General features: G+C 40.7%; 2 protein-coding genes across 2 annotated transcripts; one reads left to right on the forward strand and one right to left on the reverse strand.

Moving 5' to 3' along the window:
* Positions 1-55: 55 nt before the first annotated feature.
* Positions 56-692, forward strand: LOC111480996 (calvin cycle protein CP12-3, chloroplastic). Its single transcript, XM_023126247.1, has one exon. The coding sequence runs from the start codon at positions 148-150 to the stop codon at positions 565-567; it is 420 nt and encodes a 139-aa protein (XP_022982015.1). The 5' UTR covers positions 56-147; the 3' UTR covers positions 568-692.
* Positions 693-723: 31 nt separating this feature from the next.
* Positions 724-8913, reverse strand: LOC111480994 (DExH-box ATP-dependent RNA helicase DExH12-like). The gene is made up of 3 exons (XM_023126245.1): positions 5865-8913; positions 4373-4762; positions 724-4141 (listed from the first exon to the last, which is right to left on the reverse strand). Exons 1-3 carry the CDS (start codon positions 8823-8825, stop codon positions 959-961), a joined length of 6534 nt encoding a protein of 2177 aa, XP_022982013.1. The 5' UTR covers positions 8826-8913; the 3' UTR covers positions 724-958.
* Positions 8914-18190: the final 9277 nt, after the last annotated feature.

The raw sequence follows: 18190 nt of genomic DNA on the forward strand, positions 1-18190 counted from the left end.
CTAAGAGCCCGGCCCAAGACCCACTTGCTTTCGGGATAGGGTGGGTGGTCAAAAACTCAAAATACTATTACTTAATTCTGTTTCTGAGAAAGCGTTGAGGCGTCCGGTGATCATTGAAATTGAAGCAGCAACTGGAGTTCTAATAAAATGGCTGCCTCGTGGTCGTGGTCGTGGCCGATGCCACCTTCATCATCCACCTCTGTGAGACCGTGTAAGGGCCTTCAGGAGAAAATAGCGTATCTAGGGCTGAGCGTCGGCAGCAGAAAACAGGGGTATCAGCGGGAGAGAGCAATGACTGTGAGCATGTCAAAATACAAATACAAAGGAACGCGGATGAGAGAGAAGCTTCTGACAGAAATGATTGAGAAGAAGGTGATGGAAGCGAAGGAGGTTTGCAAGGGGGACGAGACCTCAGGCTCTGATGAGTGCAAGGTGGCCTGGGACCAGGTGGAGGAGGTTAGCCAAGCTAAGGCCCATCTCCTACGTAAACTACAGACTCAAGATCCCCTGGAGTATTTCTGTCGAGACAATCCTCAGCTTGACGAGTGTCAAATTTACGAGGAATGAGAGATCCGATCCCTATGTGTCTCGTCTTGTGTTCTGTTCGATATCAACTATCAACTATCAAATCCACTCTTTTTCTTTTCTTTTGTCAAAATCAATGCTGTATCTGTCCACATTTCCACTTTCTAGACCACAATATATATTATTTTCATATTATCCATATCCAGATACCGTATTGAATGAACCATAATCAAGCATGTTACAAGTTTTATACATAATTATAGCATCTTAATCACATAAAAACGAAGACAATCCCTTGAGTTAAAAAATACGTGCTCTTTATCAGTTAACAAATTTCAAATCAAAATGGAAACACCCAACTAACAACTACTCTACTCCTCTCCCGCTATCTTCATCAGCACCTTTGACATCGACTGCCAGACTAACAGCTACTCTACTCTCTCCCACTATCTTCGTCAGCATCTTTGACATCGACTGAGAAACTATACTCCTGGTCGCAGCCCAAGTATGAATCACACATGAAATAAAGGGTATACGATTTCTTTCCAGTGTCTGGAGGCGCAGTGAAATCAAGCTTGACCTTCGACTTCCTTTGAAGGGAAACCCTTTTAATCGCCAGTAGCTGGTTGCTCTTTGTATCGCCAACAACAAGCCACCAGCCTTCTTCTTTGGCTTTGGGATACCTCGGAGCATCCACAGGCCCAACCTCAGTCCTTCCATCAAGATCCCGCTCAAGTGCAACTTGAAGTGTTATGTTCTCCCCTGCTGCAACATTCTCACCATCCAGTACCTCGTATGCCAAATCAATATTTGGGAACCGATTGCAAAAACGTGCAATATCCGACAACTGAACATCTGTCATCTGAAGTAGTTCACGCCTTTCCTCATCCTCCATTTCCGCCAGGTCAAATACTGTCTCTATGTTCTTTCCAGGGTTCTCTTGGCATCTCTTGGCCAGTTCCTTTGTGAAATGTGGTAGCTGAAGAAGCATGGAATCCCTCTCCCACAGGCCTTGGGTCACCATCTGGCTGACTTCCATTGCAAGAAGGGCAAGGCTCAGCCAACCATTGCTCGAAATGACATCCACCATTGCCTGCAGCAACCTACTGGCAGAAATGACTACCTCCCGTTGATCTATTGCTAAGTTACCACCAACGGATTGCCTTGAGAAGTGAGCCTGCAGCAATGCATTTGCTTTGACATGTGGGTCTGTGCATTTCGGATTTTCAAAGGAAAATCGCTGATGATTAATCAACCTGCGAATCAACTCTTCTTCACCCGGTCGTATTGGAAGCAATGCATACTCAGAAGCTGAAGCCAGAATCTCCAAAAGACCCTTCATCTTGGTTTTGCCAGTTAAAGACGAACTGAAACGCTCAATGGTAGTATAACTTATGTAATAATACGACGCTATCATACCAAGATTAGATGGAGATAGGTCCATATCATCCTCAATGCCAATGCACTTGCTTGCTTCTAAATCGCTCAACGTGTTCTCAATAAGCTCTGAAAGGTGGTCAGAAAGATGCCTATGACTGACACCTTGAAGATTATAATAATTGGGATTCTGAGTAAGCCTCCTGTACATAAAAGTCCACGTAATATAATCAACAGCATCCTGCTTATTCTCAATAATTCCAGCAACAATTTCTGCATTAATATTATCATGAAGGTAATGGTGTAGGTGGCTTTCAACCGGGAAAGCTTCATATAAGAATTTTTTGTAGTATTCTTTACGGGGTGCATGGCAAAGAATGACACATTTCCCAGAATTATCAAGCAGTGGTCGACTGGCATGTCCCATCATCTGCATCAAATCAGTAACAGGGTAGTCGGTGTGCGCATTTTCCCTTCCATCATAATATTGCGTTCCCATTACCACCACCAAATGGGCTAACAATGGAACACCCCAACACATCGAGCTGCTTACAACACAAACCTGAATCCACCCTGCTTCAAACAGTTGCGTCACCACTTCTTGATCCAAGCTAGACAATCCCTCGTGCAAATAGCCAACCCCATGACGTAAAATGGCTTTCAGCATCTCATCGTGAATCTTGTCAACAAAGGGCTCAATGTCTTCAAGAGATCTCAACAAGAATGGCAGCTTCTCTCCATTGTCTGCACTAGAGTACGTCATTATATCCACTGCTGTCAGTCTGACATGCTTCCTTGTAGGAACAAAAACAAGAGCAGGCTTTCCATTTTTTGCATGCTGAACAATAGCTGTGTATGTTGGCTTTGTCATTGCCTGCATTCTTGCTTCAAAATTAGCTATATCCACCCCCTGAATATGAATCTCCAAAGGCACAGGACGAACTCCAGGCGGGAAATTGAAGAGACCATGAGAAGTAGCCCCTATCCAATCCCCAATATCTTTGGCATTTGCAAGTGAAGTAGAAAGGGCCACAATTCGAATCTTGTTCTCAATCTGACTTGCAATGTATCTCATCCTAGACACAATCACCTCCAATACAGGACCACCTTGACCTCCAATCAAGTGAAGTTCATCAATAATAAAAAGGCTGACCTGTTGGACATGTTTTCGCTGCTTCCAACGACGAGATAGAGCATCCCATTTCTCTGGGGTACTAATGATTATTTGACCTTTCTCAAGAAGTTTCAAATCTGTCGCCGTTTCCCCTGTTAACTCAACAACACGGATTCCAAGTCCCTTCCCAAACTTCTTTTCCCAGTCTCTGTAACGTTCTTTGGCAAGAGCTTCTATAGGTGCAATATACACAGCACGTAACATGTTATCCTGCCCTTTCTGATGATTCCTCAATATAGCAAACTCGGCACAAATAGTTTTTCCACTTCCTGTTGGCGCTGCAACTAGAACATTGTCATCTGTGTTATACAACACGGTAAAGACTTGAGTCTGAACAGGATTGAAATGCTTAAAATCTTTATGAAGAGCTTCATAAGATGGATTTCTTAACGCAGTCACAGGAAGAGGTTGCAAGTCTAACAACTCCGTTGGTGGGGGGAACTTTTCTGGCAGAATGAGGTGCCTGAAAGAGACAGGCAAAATAGTTTGTGACCCTAGCCATCTGTCTGACACAACACGTATGAAGTACTGCGGGGGTAGTGGTTCGTATATCTGGACCGTAAAATTCAAAGTGTGGTCCTCATCAATGTACTGCTTCTTCAACAGGAAATACTCATGATGAAGTATATTTTCACCATCATTATCCTCCACAAGTACCCAAAATGACTCAACATATCCATGAACCTTGTCCTCCCACTGGAAGTCTGGTGTTATTGTGAGCTCAACTCTCAGAACAGTGCGTGTAATTGGCTGAACATGTGCAGCAAGATTTAATTTTGGGAATTGGTGGATGAACTTGTGAAGAGTTCTTCCCATTTTGGGCGCACGTATAAGCTCACCGAGCTCCTGCGATGAGAGATCATAGTACCGGTCCCAAGCCAAATCCTTCTTCTCCAGCTTCATGAGAATATCATTCGAGATACCATGAAATTGCCGAAGAGGTGTCTGGACATTCCACATCCTTTTACTCACCATCTTGCACAAGTTCAAGGCCTTCTCAGCAAGTTGTGCCCATCCTCGTTTCAAGACAATCTCAAATAGAGCTCGCATAAGCCGTCCAGCACTCTGATGAAACATTAAAAGATATTAATGCAAGGAAAGCCAAATTAAAAGCCTAAGCATAGAGGCACAGAAAATGGGTACAGACAACAAAAGAAGTCTGGAGTACAACAACAAAGCTTGACAGGAATCCACAAAATGAGATGTAAATAGCCATTAATAACAAATAAATGTTAAAGATTAAAATGAGATAATTCAATTTGTATAAATTCTTAAACAAAAGCAAACTGAACAGACCTGAGTTATGAACACCATGTCAGATGTCAACGACAGCCCTTCCAGCTTTAGCTGAGATATATATGCTTGCAGCAAAACATTGATCTTGGCACTGGGTTCCTCCAAGCTTTCCTTGATAGGAATTGGAACACGTTCCAACAGCTTTGCTAATTCCATTTTCTCATCTTGGCGCACAGTTACATATTTAAATTCTTCACTCAATGAGAACAGGCGACATAGCTCAATATCCCCCATCATTGGCTTCAAATGCTCATTGTAAGTGGATATTGTTCCATGTGTTATATAGTAGTAGCTAGCTATGCGACCCAAGTCCGTAACTTGGAAATACCCACTTTTGCGGTCATACTTCACCAGATTATTTTTGTCTAATATTGTAGCAGCTGAATGAATCTGCAGACATAGGCAGCGTCATAATGAGAAAAACAAAAATATCATCTTACACAACCGCAACATAAAACAACAATCATAATTATCACCCACAACTACCCACAAGATCCAATCTTTTCGGATACAATTGTAAGGCAACATTTACTTCGCATCTCTCCTCTTTAGATTTTGTCTATTTCCCTTCGTCATTTTTCTTTCCTCGAGTACAGTATTCAGCCAGTATTTTAAAGAAACAAATTCACGTTTTTTTTTATAGTAAAATGGAATTTTGGATTAATTGTGAACAGCTAGAAAAGGCAAACGCTCCAATACCAATAGCTTAAACAAAAGCACTCCTACAGGTCTCTATTAGTTCTTTCCATGACAAATCTTCTTCTCCATGATAATCTATTTCTAATAAATGTTAGAGTTAGCAACGCTTATGACTTTAAAGTGTTAATTTTTATCTTCTACTCTATTTTATTATTTAAGATTGAGAATAATTAGTAAGGTTAAAATCCTCCTTGTGTAGGAAGAAGAGGTAGATTTTTGTGGGGTACAGGTCCTTTAACATCAGCCTTGGGCATTTGGTTGAAATACATTACGGTTGAGAGGACTACAGCATCATACACAATAATTTCGTTGTTCAGATATTTCTATTTTCTTTTGAATCTAGAACATAGAATAACATCATTGGAATCATTGCTTAGCGACTTGTCTAGCCACTTTTTTATTGTTAATCTTGTTTCGGTCTTAATGGAAGTGGTTTCTTCTCTAAAACAAAGTAAGAAAATATTTCTGAAATAATAATTTATCATCTACCATATTTGCTGATATATTTTTCTCAAGTGTTAAATGGCTCATCCGGCCAAAGAAACATGAATATCTACAAAAGGTAACAACAAGCAATCCAGCAAACAACCAATATGAGACGTTTTGACAAAAAAAAAAAAAAAAAAAAAAAAAAAAAAAAAAAAAAAAAAAAAAAAAAAAAAAAAAAAAAAAAAGAAAGAAAGAAAAAGAAACATGAAATATCTACAAAAGGTAACAACAAGCAATCCAGCAAGCAACCAATATTAGGACGTTTTGAGAAAAAAAGAAAAAAAAAAAAGTATTTTGGACTTACCAAATCAGCTCTCCTCTCTTCCAATGTTATATCTCTTGAAAGAGCATCAGGCGCTATTCCGTACAGGGTGGGATTCCTTAGCATACGAACATACAAGTACGTATATCCAAGCCAATTACATGCTTCTCTTGCATTTTGAACAGTCCCAAGGACAATTTCTGCATTTAATTGATCGGCCATTTTGGAGACAAACTGACTTTCAATCGGTAGCTGTTGGTTCATTAGTGAAAGATAATATTGCAATTCACTGTGTCCTGTGATGATTATTCCCTCCCCATAAGAATCATATTGAGGTCTTCCTGCACGACCCAGCATCTGCATAACATCTAAAGGACTTAACTCAGTCCATGCTCCTTTCTCTGGATTGTAAATCTGGGTTCCCTTGATAATAACACTATGAGCTGGCAGGTTCACACCCCAAGCAAGAGTAGCCGTGGAAACCAAAACTTGAATATGACCATCAGCAAAAAGATCCTCAACAAGTTGGCGATCAACCCTTGTCATCCCAGCATGATGTATTGCGAAACCGTAAGGTAGAAGATCTTTGAGATCATTACTTTTGACTAAATCGGTATGAGTGTGAAGTATCTCACGGCTAGCACTGTCCTCCTTCAAGAATTTGCCAAGAGTGTCATTGGCAAGAGCAGCATCTCGAATAGCACGAGCTGTTTTGGAAGTTTCTTTCCTTGAATGGACAAAGATAAGAACCTGATGCTTACCAGCAACTGCCATTACCTTCTCATAACAGAGATCGTTCATCAACTGGAACCTCTGCAATGGCTTCTTCACCGTTATTCCAATATACTGTTGAGAGAGAGGGACGGGTCTGTAGCTATTGTCAAAATGGAACAAACCTTTTTTCATATCAACTCGCAAGAATAATGCTACATCTTCATAATTAGGGAGGGTGGCTGATAATCCCACCAAACGGATATGCTCCTTAGTGGTCTCAATTTGCCTCACAGTTCTGGCGACAATGCTTTCAAGCACAGGGCCTCTGTTATCATGAAGAAGATGAATCTCATCAATAATCAGAAGCTTTACAAGCTGTGTATACGTGCGATCACCAGACTTCCTAGTAATGATATCCCACTTCTCAGGAGTTGTAACAATGATTTGAGTCTCCTCAATTTGTTGACGAGTCAATGTCTGATCTCCACTAAGTTCCCGAACCTTGACACCATAGTCCTGCAAGCGATTAGACAGATTGCCAACAACTTCAGCAACAAGAGCTTTCATAGGTGCAACATATACAATCTTGTATTCATTGTGGTTGTACGAACCATCTGGATTTGTGTGCAGAGCAATCTGCTGTAGTATAGTGAGGACAGCAACGTTAGTTTTCCCGGCGCCAGTAGGGGCACATAACAGAACATTGTCCGCTTTAAAGAGGGCAGTATCGTAGACTTTACTTTGAACCCTATTTAACTGAGTCATTCCCTTGAAAGCTGGCTGTGCCCAATCTGGCATGGAAGCAATTTTAACAAATTTCTCTTCGCTATCAAACGGCTTTGGTTTCAGAGCAGGAACGTGAATCTCTTCGTAACCCTTACTGAGATGTCTGTATGACCCATCAGGAAGTACGCATTTATTGTTTGCCATCAAAAGACTACCTTGTTGAAATGCAATACTGTCAAGATCAAGCACATGGCTCTGTCCAGTCAACCACCCGCTGTCCATATCTCTCTCAACAGGCTCCCTCCTTCCCCTTTCCGCGTCTCCTCCGTTCTCATCCTTCAATCGACGAGCCTCTTCTCTGATACTCTTCTCTAAATTTTTTTGCCTCTCTTTCGCTGTTGCTCTAGTAGCATGCAGCTGCTCGAGGATTGCAGCTAAATCTGGTCCCAGATGCATCATTTCCTCCTCAATTTTCTTTCTTTCTTCTTGGTCTTCAGACCTAGCCAAACGGGTGCACCATACAACCTTCAGTCGGTTTCGTAGAAGAAATTTTACAAGGCTGAATTTTTCAAACTGGAGATGCACCAACAACTTGGTCTCGACTTCCCGGTCATCACCTTCAGCCAGTATCTTGAGAACCTCTTCGGCAAGCTTCTGGCATTGCTGTGGATCAATTTGTTGTTCGTAAGCCTGAGAGATTTTCCTCTGGAGCCAGTAAGCATCAATATCCTGAACATTAAGGTTCATACCTCCGTCCTTTTCCTGCATTTCATCGTCATCAATTCCCCCGCCCATCTGCATAGCCCCAGAACCATTAGGCTCTACCACATCATCTTCGTCTTCTTCATCCTCCTGGACCATGTCTAGATCACTCTCTTCCTCCTCCTCCTCGTTCTCCTCAAATTCAACCGCAACACCTACATCGTCATCAAGAGCATCATCCCCATTAGCTGACGCAGGCCCGGCAGCATCGCTCCCATCTTGATAATCAGTAATAAGCCTCCCAATAGACACCAACTGATCGAATACATTGTTTGGAATGGGGTTCAGTAATTTCTCGATTTCTTTTTTCTTGTCTGGGTTCTTGAATGAGTCGTTTTTTAGAACCGCCAAAATCTCATCCGCTGCGCCACTTACTATGCTCAAAGGTTGCCCACCTAATTGTTGTTGAATGACACTGAGCATCGCCTCGTAAGCCGCCCTGGTCTCCTTAGTCTTAGGCATGTAGACTCCTTCCTCGGTAGAAGTAAGAACACTTTCTTCCTGAAGACGACGACGCTTGCTGCTTTGCCTACTAGGTGGAAGCTCCGCGAGTGGGTCGAGCTCTTTCTTCTTCCTCTTGGATATCTTAAGTTTCTCATCCAATTCCGGGGGCCTCCCTCTATAAGCCCTATCACCAAAGCTTTTAGGATCAATTTTTCCCCAGAGGGACTCGGGCTCGCCGGTGGGTTCATGTGTGTCGCGAGGACGAGAGTCTGTAGTCAGAACCAAACTGGAATTGGCTCGATACTCGTATTGCTTGAAGCGGGCGTGAGCCTCGGCACCACCACCCAGATGCGCCATGGACGATCGGAATAAGTAAATTGGAGAGCGGCGATCGGAAGTTAATTGGAGAGCGGCGAAATCTAGGGTTTTGAAGGCTCAAAATCCCTTAACAGTAACGGGCCTCGTTTGGAAGTGAAACCCAATAAATAAAGAAAAAAAAAAAGCCGGCTTATCTCCGTAAACCTCTATTGAAAGTGGAGAGTTCAAAATTAGAAAAATTAGAATATTGAATTTAAATCTTAAATTTAAATCCTATTCATATTTAGAGTTTTATTAGTAGAATTAGACCAAAACATTTTATTCTCAATGGAGGGAGAAGCTTGTTCCTCTCTCTAAGCTCTCCGTTAGTACTTTTAGATTACTCTTGGCACGTGGAATGAATAAACAACGCGCCAAAGTCGTGCACGCTGCGTTCTCGCTCAGTGCTCACTTCCAATGTCACTCATGGCAGCAATGGCCCTGTTTCAGCCACACACTTTTCCTTCTGCAATTTCATCTTCCTCCGCCCATTCTACTGGAGTTCTATTCAACAACTCCGCACGCGCACCATACAACCCTTAATCTTCGAAACAGCCACTCTATTCCTCATCGTTCCACATGCAGAATTTCGTTGCAGGAGGTAAGACAACAAGCTATCCCTATCAAAATTTAGCTGAATGATAAGTATATTTTATTTTCTCCATCTTGCTTTAGCTTGCAGGGGTTCTGGTGTTCTCTGCAATTCCATTAATGGGGGTGAAAATCAATAGCCTCTTACGATATTATCCACTTTGAGCATATGCTCTCGTGACTTTACTTTTAGTTTTTCTAAAAGGACTCATATCAATGGAGATGTATTCATGATCAACCTCTTAGTTAACCGATGTGGACTCCTCTCCCAATAATCCTCAACAATCCTCCTCTCGAACAAAGTATACTATAGAGCCTCCGCTGAAGTCTGTGAAACCCTAGACTCTCCTTAATTGAAGCTCAACTCCTTCTCTAGAGTCCTCAAACAAAGTACACCCTTGGTTCAACACTTGAGTCACTTTTGACTACACCTTCAAGGCTCACAACTTTTTTGTTCGACATTTGAGAATTCTATTGACATGACTAGTTAAGGACATGACTCTGATACTATTAGTAACAACCCAAGTTCATTGCTAGAAAAAAATTTCTTTTTTTTGGGCTTTGCCTTCTAGGGCTTCTTCTCAAAATTTTAAAACACGTCTACTAGGAATAGGTTTCCACACCCTTATAAAGAATGCTTCTTTCCCCTCTCCAACCGATGTGGGATCTCAAAATTCAACCCCCTTGGAGGTCCAGCATCCTCGCTGGCACACCGCTCGGTGTCTGGCTCTGATACCATTTGTAACAGTTCAAGCCCACCATTAGCAGATATTGTTCTTTTTGGGCTTTCCCTTCCGAACTTCCCTTCAAGGTTTTAAAACACGTATGTTAGAGAGAGGTTTCACACCCTTATAAGGAATGTTTTGTTCCCCTCTCCAACTGACGTGGGATCTCACAATCCACCCCCTTGGGCGTCCAGCGTCCTCGCTGGCACACTGTCCAATGTCTGGCTCCGATACCATGTTAGGACCCACCAACCTCCACAATGGTATGATATTGTCCACTTTGAGCATAGTCTCTCATGACTTTACTTTTGGTTTCCCCAAAAAGCTTCATACCAGTGGATATATATTTCTTACTTATAAACTCATGATTAACCCCTTAATTAACCGATGTGGGACTCCTCTCCCAACAGTGCTCAACAATCACAACTGGGTTTATACCATCCCAGAGTGACTACGAACCTCAACCCTTTTGGGCTATGATAAAATCATAGCAGGATATTGTAGCAAGACAATTATTGGGTTACCATCCCAATAAAAAATCCCAATAATTGTGTTAGCTCTCATGTATCATAGTAGACACGTTTTAAAAAAATTGCGAGGCTGACGACGATACGTAACGGGCTAAAACGGACAATATCTGCTAGCAGTGGGCTTGAGCAGTTACAAATGGTATCAGAGCTAGTCATCGAGCGGTGTGCCAGCAAGGACGCTGAATCCCAAGGAGGGTGGATTGTGAGATTCCACATCGGTTGGAGAGGGGAATGAAGCATTTCTTATAAGGGCGTGGAAACCTCTCCCTAGCAGACGCGTTTTAAAACCGTGAGGCTGACAGCTATACGTAACGGGCTAAAGTGGATAATATCTATTAGTGGTGGGCTTGGGCTGTTACAATGATATTCGCTGTGTGCCAGCGAGGATGCTGGGTGTCACAATCGCTCTTTTCTTGGCAGCAGACTTGCGATTGTGCGGCACTCACTTCCCAGCAACAAGTGAGTTAAGCCAATTCGTTTGCGCGTTGCCTACGGCCAAACAACGTATGCTCAAGCCTCTACCCTCACTTAAAAAGAAGGTTTTGGAAAATGGGGGCAGAGGGAAAATCAAAATAGGTAAAACAATGTCTTCCTTGAAAACCGTGGTCGAAAAAGAGATGTTAAAGTACATTCAGGATGACAAGACACAGTAAGAAGCATGAGACATGTTCGTAATGCTTTTCTCAAAGAAGAATGATACGAGGTTGCAACTTCTGGAGAACCGAGCTGTCAATCTCACAACGCAACATGATGATTGCTTTGCTTGGTATACTTCATAGGGTTAAGTCGATCTGTGGGGAGATTTCTAAACTAGATTTGAAGTCTGTCATTGGAGAAGCTCAAATGAAGAGGATTATCATCCACGGATTGTGGCTAGAATATAGAAGTTTCATTATTGCCGTACAAGAATGACTTGTCAACCATCACTTGTAGAGTTTGAAAATTCTCTAGCCAGCTAAAAAATCCAGGCTAAGCAAATGGAAGGCATTACGATGAAGAGTGAAGAAAAAATTTAGATATTTAGATATTTTAGATATTTTAGGAATAAATCTAGAAAATAAAATCTAGAAGATTACAAATGTGTCGTCTACGTTGTCTAACCTTTACCATAAATACTCCTCCACCCCCACCAAGTTTTTCATCCTAAGAAAAACAAAATCTTCCTAAGAAAAACAAAATACTACAATGGAGTAATCGTAGTAGTATTCTAAAGAGTGTTTGGTAATCTTCTGGATTGGTCTTAAATAAAAAGGAGTGGTTTCCACAAAAGATTAAGCAGACTGTCACAAAAATCGTATTGGAACTCTAGACTGAAACAATGGGGAAGTGTCATTCAAACCTTTCCACTATCGAGGCTTTCTCAGGACTTCATACGCACAACAACTGATGTATTAATACACCATTTAGATGTAAAAAATAAACTTCAATACACAAATGAAACTTTTTAACAACCTTTTGGAATTAAGTTTCAATCGACGCAAAGAAAAGAGTGATGGGAAGTTGAACATTTGACCTTGATTGCATTTGGAAAATCCACGTGAAGCATGAACAATAGTTGACCAAAGTAAATTTGCAACCAAAATTAATCTCATCATAGTGGATGAGATCTGGATGACTAATTGTTGTTAGACGCAAAAGGCAGCCTCCTCTATGGAGCTAAGAAACAAATAGAACAAAAGTTCATCCATTATATTTATGTTACATGAAAGATTTGTGGCCCAATGCCAAATTGGAGTGGCATGGTTTAGAATAATTTCATAAACGTTGAATTAAAATCTGTCTAGAACATATAGAAATTCAAGTTGTATGGTATTGTGAATCATGTTCAAAGTAAGTAGATCATGAACAAGACAATCTGAACTTGAACTCTGTTATACACACCAAGTATCCTTAAGCTTCGATTGCCATTAAAATACACAAACAAGCAGCTGTTCTAAACTATGCAATCGGGACATTTATCTACTGGTTTCATTGTCATGGAAACTTAATCTATTAGAACAATATGACTTGTCAGGTAACCGTCCAAGCCCACCGCTAGCAAATATTGTCCTCTTTGAGCTTTCCCTTTCGGGGTTTCCCTCAAGGTTTTTAAAACGTGTCTGCTAGGGAGAGGTTTCCGCACCCTTATAAAGAATGCTTCATCTCCTATCCAATCGATGTGGGATCTCACAATCCACCCCCTTCGAGGCCTAGCATCCTTGCTGGCACTCGTTTCTCTCTCCAATCGATGTGGGATCTCACAATCCATCTCCCTTTGGGGCTCAGCGTCCTTGCTGGCACACCGCCCAGTGTCCTCCCCCTTCAGGGCTCAGCGTCTAAATTGGTACGCTGTTGAATGTCTGGCTCTGATACCATTTGTAATGACCCAAGCACACCGCTAGCCGATATTGTCCTCTTTGGGATTTTCCTTCCGGGCTTCCCCTCAAGGTTTTCCAAACGCGTTTACTAGGGAAAGGTTTCCANNNACCCTTACAAAGAATGCTTCATTCCCCTCTCCAACCGACGCAGGATCTCACAATCCACCACCTTTGGAGCCCAGCGTCCTCGCTAACACTCGTTCCTCTCTCTAAACAATGTGAGATCTTATAATCCACCCCCTCTTTGGGGCCCAGCCCCTCGCTGGCACACCGTCCAGTGTCTGGCTTTGATACCATTTGCAACAGCTCAAGCCCGCCTCTAGCAAATATTGTCCTCTTTGGGCTTTCCCTTTCAAGCTTCCCCTCAAGGTTTTTAAAACGTGTTTGCTAGGGAGAGGTTTCCACACCCTTGCAAAGAATGCTTCGTTCCCCTCTCCAACCGATGCGGGATCTCACAATCCATCCCCTTCGAGGCCCAGCATCCTCATTGGCACACCGCCCGGTGTCTGGCTCTGATATCATTTGTGACAGCTCAAGCCCACCGCTAGCCAATATTGTCCTCTTTGGGCTTTCTCTATCGAAGTTCCCCTCAAGATTTTTAAAACGTGTCTGCTAGGAAGAGGTTTTCACACCCTCATATCGAATGCTTCGTTCCCCTCTCCAACCGATGTGGGATCTCACAAGTCACCCGAGATGCAATTATCCAATACTTGTTTGAGACAATGAGTTTGTAGCACAGAATAACAAGTACCTAAAACACGAACTTGGGCACTTGAACTCTTGATTTCTGCACCATTCCTTAGAAGTAGTTGGCCCACATCCGTGAGTGGGTTATCAGTGGTAGTACTAAAGGTTATCTTAAAATCCTCTAGAATTTGATTGCTTCCATCTTACATTCTATTTCTTTGTTTGTTAAGTGCAATATTGGGAATGGTTCGAGTGTTTATTTTTGAAAAGATTGGTGGTTGGGTGAGAAGCGCCTTCGTGAGGTGTTTCCATGTTTATGCCATATCTCATGCAAAAAGTTACATCTTGTGGCTTATGATCTTTCGTTCTTTGATCTCTCTTGCTATTTTTGGGTTGTATGTCATTTTTTTTCTTTTTTTTTTTCTGATAAAGAGGCCTTCTATGCTTCAATAATATTTCTATCCTCCATGGTCTTTGTATACTTCGAAGGGGTAGGGACTCTAGGTTCTGGAACCTGGAGCCATCTTGGGGATTCTCTTGCTGCTCATTCTCCTAGTTGTTGTTGGTCTTCCTCGCCCCCGTTCCGCCTCTCCTTTCTCCTCTCTCTAGAAGATTAAACTTTCTAAGAAAGTAACTTTTTTGTGGCAGGTTTTACAAGGGAGAGTTGACACTAAGAATTGTGTCCATAGACACTCTTCTATTATTGGTGCATCTTGTGTGTGTTGCCCGTTTTAGGATTTGCATCACCTTTTGTTGGATTGCCCATTTATTTAGTCCCTTTGGACTCGTTGGCTGGATTCTTATAATTTATGTCTGGTTTGGAATGGGGACTGTTATGCTATGGTTGAGGAGGTTCTCGTGGGTTCTTTTTCGTGGTAAAGGCCAAGTTGTGTGGCATGTTATTTCTTTTCATTTTTGTGGGAGATTCTGGCTTGAGAGGAATAATAGAATTTTTGAGAGCTTGAGAGATCTTGTGGCGAGATATCAGTTAAGAAGTTGTTTAGACCCAAAAGTCCATATAATACTCCATTTCGAAGATATCAATTAATGCCTTTGTGCCTCCACTTACACACCTCACAATAAGGGTTGCTAGGTCTATAATTGATGTTCTCCTCTCACATAATTTCAAATTTTCAATTTATGTCCTCATCAATAATCGGGAGAAAGTGGCCTTTTGTTTTTTTTTTTTTTTGTCTTCTCCTGACCCTTGCTCTCTTTGGGTTCTCTTCGTTCTCTCACTGATCGTCAATTTCTAGAGGTGGTGTGCCTTCATTCTATTATTTTCAATCCGGAGGTCTATTGTTTTTTGTATGCCTTGTACATTCTTTTTCCTCAAGAAAAGCTTGGTTTCTTTTTTAACATTATGTAAGAGTCACCAAGTCCCATCATAACTGAAAACTTTGAAGGACATTATTTTTTGAGAATCTCTCATAATATATCTTGAGCTTAATGTAAGTGGATAACACTGGTTGCTGTCTCATTGGATAATGAGAATCCAGGAGGACAATGATATTGCTGTGGATCCACACATTTACTAAAGGATCATTTCTTGATGAACATGCCAAGATGCGATCAATAAAACCAACCCGAGTTCTTCATGGACATTTGGGAAGTGCTCTCTTTGTGGCTCGACTACAGAAAGTGAAGTTTCTCCAGTTGTTGGCTGGGATACAAGCATCAATAATAGATTATCAAAATGGTGGATGTAAAGGGGATTGTTAGATGCGTCATCCACCCGAAAGTTATTTGCAATTGAGTAGATTTCAATTGTAATTGGCCAATATTTTTTAATTCCCTTAGAACTCCAGGACTAAATTCCTGGAGAATTATCTCTCTTCAACAGGAGAAGTACCTGATTTAGACTAAGTGAAACAAACAACAACATTAAATTAATAAAAGTAGAAAATAAAAGTAGAAATGATTATCTGACCTTGCTATATTTGATTGCCAATGACACTTGTAGATTTAATATCTGAAGTAGGTGGCCGCCACAACATGACTTGAGCTCATTCACTCTTTGTTATCTACTTGCCCCTTGTTGACCACTAGGCTAACCAATGGTGATTAGAAGTCTTTGCTACTATAATGCTTCTTCTAGTCACGTTATTGTTCTAACTAGAATTAGCTGAATATTCCAATACAAAATTTGGATATTTGTTTCATGTTCGAAGTTCTGTTGTAGAATTGCTATTTCTTAAATATTTACTTCATTTGAATTTTGATTTCCTTGTTCCTCTTGAATTACGTTCATTAGACAATCAAGAAATGGTGTCCACCTAATAATTTTAAATTGATGGCATGGACATTTCTTCAAATGGTTTCAATTTTTCATGCCAAAAAAGGATTTTGGGAATATTCAATCTTTATGATAGCATCCGTTGCTGCTTTAATTCAAGAGATGTAAGATATTTTTGGAGCTTTTCACTTCACTCAACCCATATGGCGGTGAGAGGGCAAGGTTTGTTTTCCATGTCTTGGTCAAGGATCTTTCTGGGTATTTATTACATGGATCTTTCTCCTGTGTCTGTCTGTATGTTTTATTCCTATATTTTTTCCCCATCTGTTTGGTTATATTTTTTGTTGTTTATCTTACTGCTTATGTTCCATCTTGTTTTATTTTGAAGCCTAGTTTAATTGTACGTTCTTTTAGTTTGAGAATAAGTTTGAAGTCTTTGAGTTTGGGGTTTTGCACCTATATTATGTTTATAATCTAAAATACAAGGATGTTTTTGTAAACAATTAGGGTTTTCAAAAAAGTACATCGGGTCATTCTATCTTCTATCAATGTTGTGAGAATGGTATTACCTTGCTTGTTGTGTATGTCAATGATATATAATTGGAATTGATACATCAAAAAGACTCCTTGAGTATCATTTTCATACCAAGGATCTGGAAACACTGAGGTGATAGGGAAGCCAGAAAGATATCATTTTGTTACGACAAAAATATGTAAACTTTTTTATATGAGATAGGAAAACTGGGAGTTAAAAGTATATAGTACTCCAATCATACCTAATTTTCAACTCACAAAGGAGAATCATTTAAAGATTGATTGGGAGGTTGAATTGTCTGACAATGACACGACTAGACATTGCTTATTGACACAACAAGAATAATACAGATCTAACTATATATGAAAGCAAGTATAAGGAGTTTGGAATGGGCATATACCCCATGAACAACATATATATGAAAGCAAGTAAAAGGAGTTTGGAATGGGCATATACCCCATGAACAACATATTCTGGACGAGCATGATCGAGACATCCAACATGTGGCCACAGGCAACATACGTTGGACAAACCTGATCGTGACACTCTGTGACCTGAAATAGCACTCAACCTAAAGGTAAAGAATACTTGTGTTCCTATCTTAGCACTGAATGTGTCGATCAGAGTTTTCGCGGGGTTTAGTTGACTAATTGGGCCACATGCCCTCCAATTCTATCATCCATCTAATCGTATGTGTACGTGAGGGCTATCCTTTTTTTGTGTTTGTATTGCTTGAGGTCCATGGTGATTTAAGAAGCATCTAAGTCAACTTGTAGATGTGGATTGGATCCAGGCTCTTTTTTCTATTCCACGATGGACTGGGTTGGGGTGTGTTATTTTGACAATACGAAGCTGCTGAGTTGTGGGTTAGTTAGAGGGAAGGTAGATTAGATGTACAAAAGTCCACCCCACGTTGCGCCACACCCTTTATTCATATGTTGGAGGCTGTAGAGGGCCCTTTGTATTGGGTGTTCAGATCTCGGAGTTTGAATAATTCCACCGACACTCCCTCCACCATATTCCCCCCTTTGTTTTTTCAACCCACGTCCCCATCACATAATTTGAGTAAGTCCAAAGATATTGTCAAAACCAACTTGTGTTGCCGTTTTGTTCCTAATCTTTATTCCACAAAATTTGCGCCAAAATTTGCGCCATAAAGATACACCCCTCCTTCCTTGGAACGCATAACCTCTTTCCAAATCTCGCTTCTATTCCACAAAACCATATTCCTCCCATCAACATTGTTTCCTTAGATCTTCAAATGTTCTTGGATGTTCTTCAAATGTTCTTGGATGATCTTAAATTCTTAGTTTTTGCTATAATTCTAGATATGCTGTCCTTACTACTTTTAGATTTTTCAATTCAAGGTTAAAAAAAGATAATGTTTTGATGGGAGTGAGGGAGAGGAAAACTTAGTTTTTGTTGAGATGGGTATTTCTATTTGGTTTAGTCTCTAATTTTACACTTTTGGTTGTTAGTTCTTTTATATATTAACAGTTGGTTATCATCACTATTAAAATTAGTCTACTGCATCATAATATTTAAATCAATTAATATAAAGGTAAAGTAAGCCTTTACGGTGAAAAGCCAATGATAAAAGTATGAAATCCTAAAACTTGAGACTAAAGGAATATAAACCATAAAACTTAACCTTTTGAAATCTAACTTTAACTTGAAAGTTTGGAATAAAAATATTAAATGAAA

The sequence above is a fragment of the Cucurbita maxima genome, unplaced genomic scaffold (assembly GCF_002738345.1).
Source record: "Cucurbita maxima cultivar Rimu unplaced genomic scaffold, Cmax_1.0 Cma_Scf00006, whole genome shotgun sequence".
Lineage (NCBI taxonomy): Eukaryota > Viridiplantae > Streptophyta > Magnoliopsida > Cucurbitales > Cucurbitaceae > Cucurbita > Cucurbita maxima.

What these genes read in the sequence shown, in the direction of transcription:
- LOC111480994 (XM_023126245.1), bottom strand. Translation starts at nt 8,825, where the DNA reads ATGGCGCATCTGGGTGGTGGTGCCGAGGCTCACGCCCGCTTCAAGCAA. An exon ending in AAGAGAGGAGAGCTGATTTG is followed by an intron (nt 4,763 to 5,864) that starts GTAAGTCCAAAA and finishes CTATGTCTGCAG; the next exon opens with ATTCATTCAGCTGCTACAAT. An exon ending in ACATGGTGTTCATAACTCAG is followed by an intron (nt 4,142 to 4,372) that starts GTCTGTTCAGTT and finishes ATGTTTCATCAG; the next exon opens with AGTGCTGGACGGCTTATGCG.
- LOC111480996 (XM_023126247.1), top strand. Translation starts at nt 148, where the DNA reads ATGGCTGCCTCGTGGTCGTGGTCGTGGCCGATGCCACCTTCATCATCC.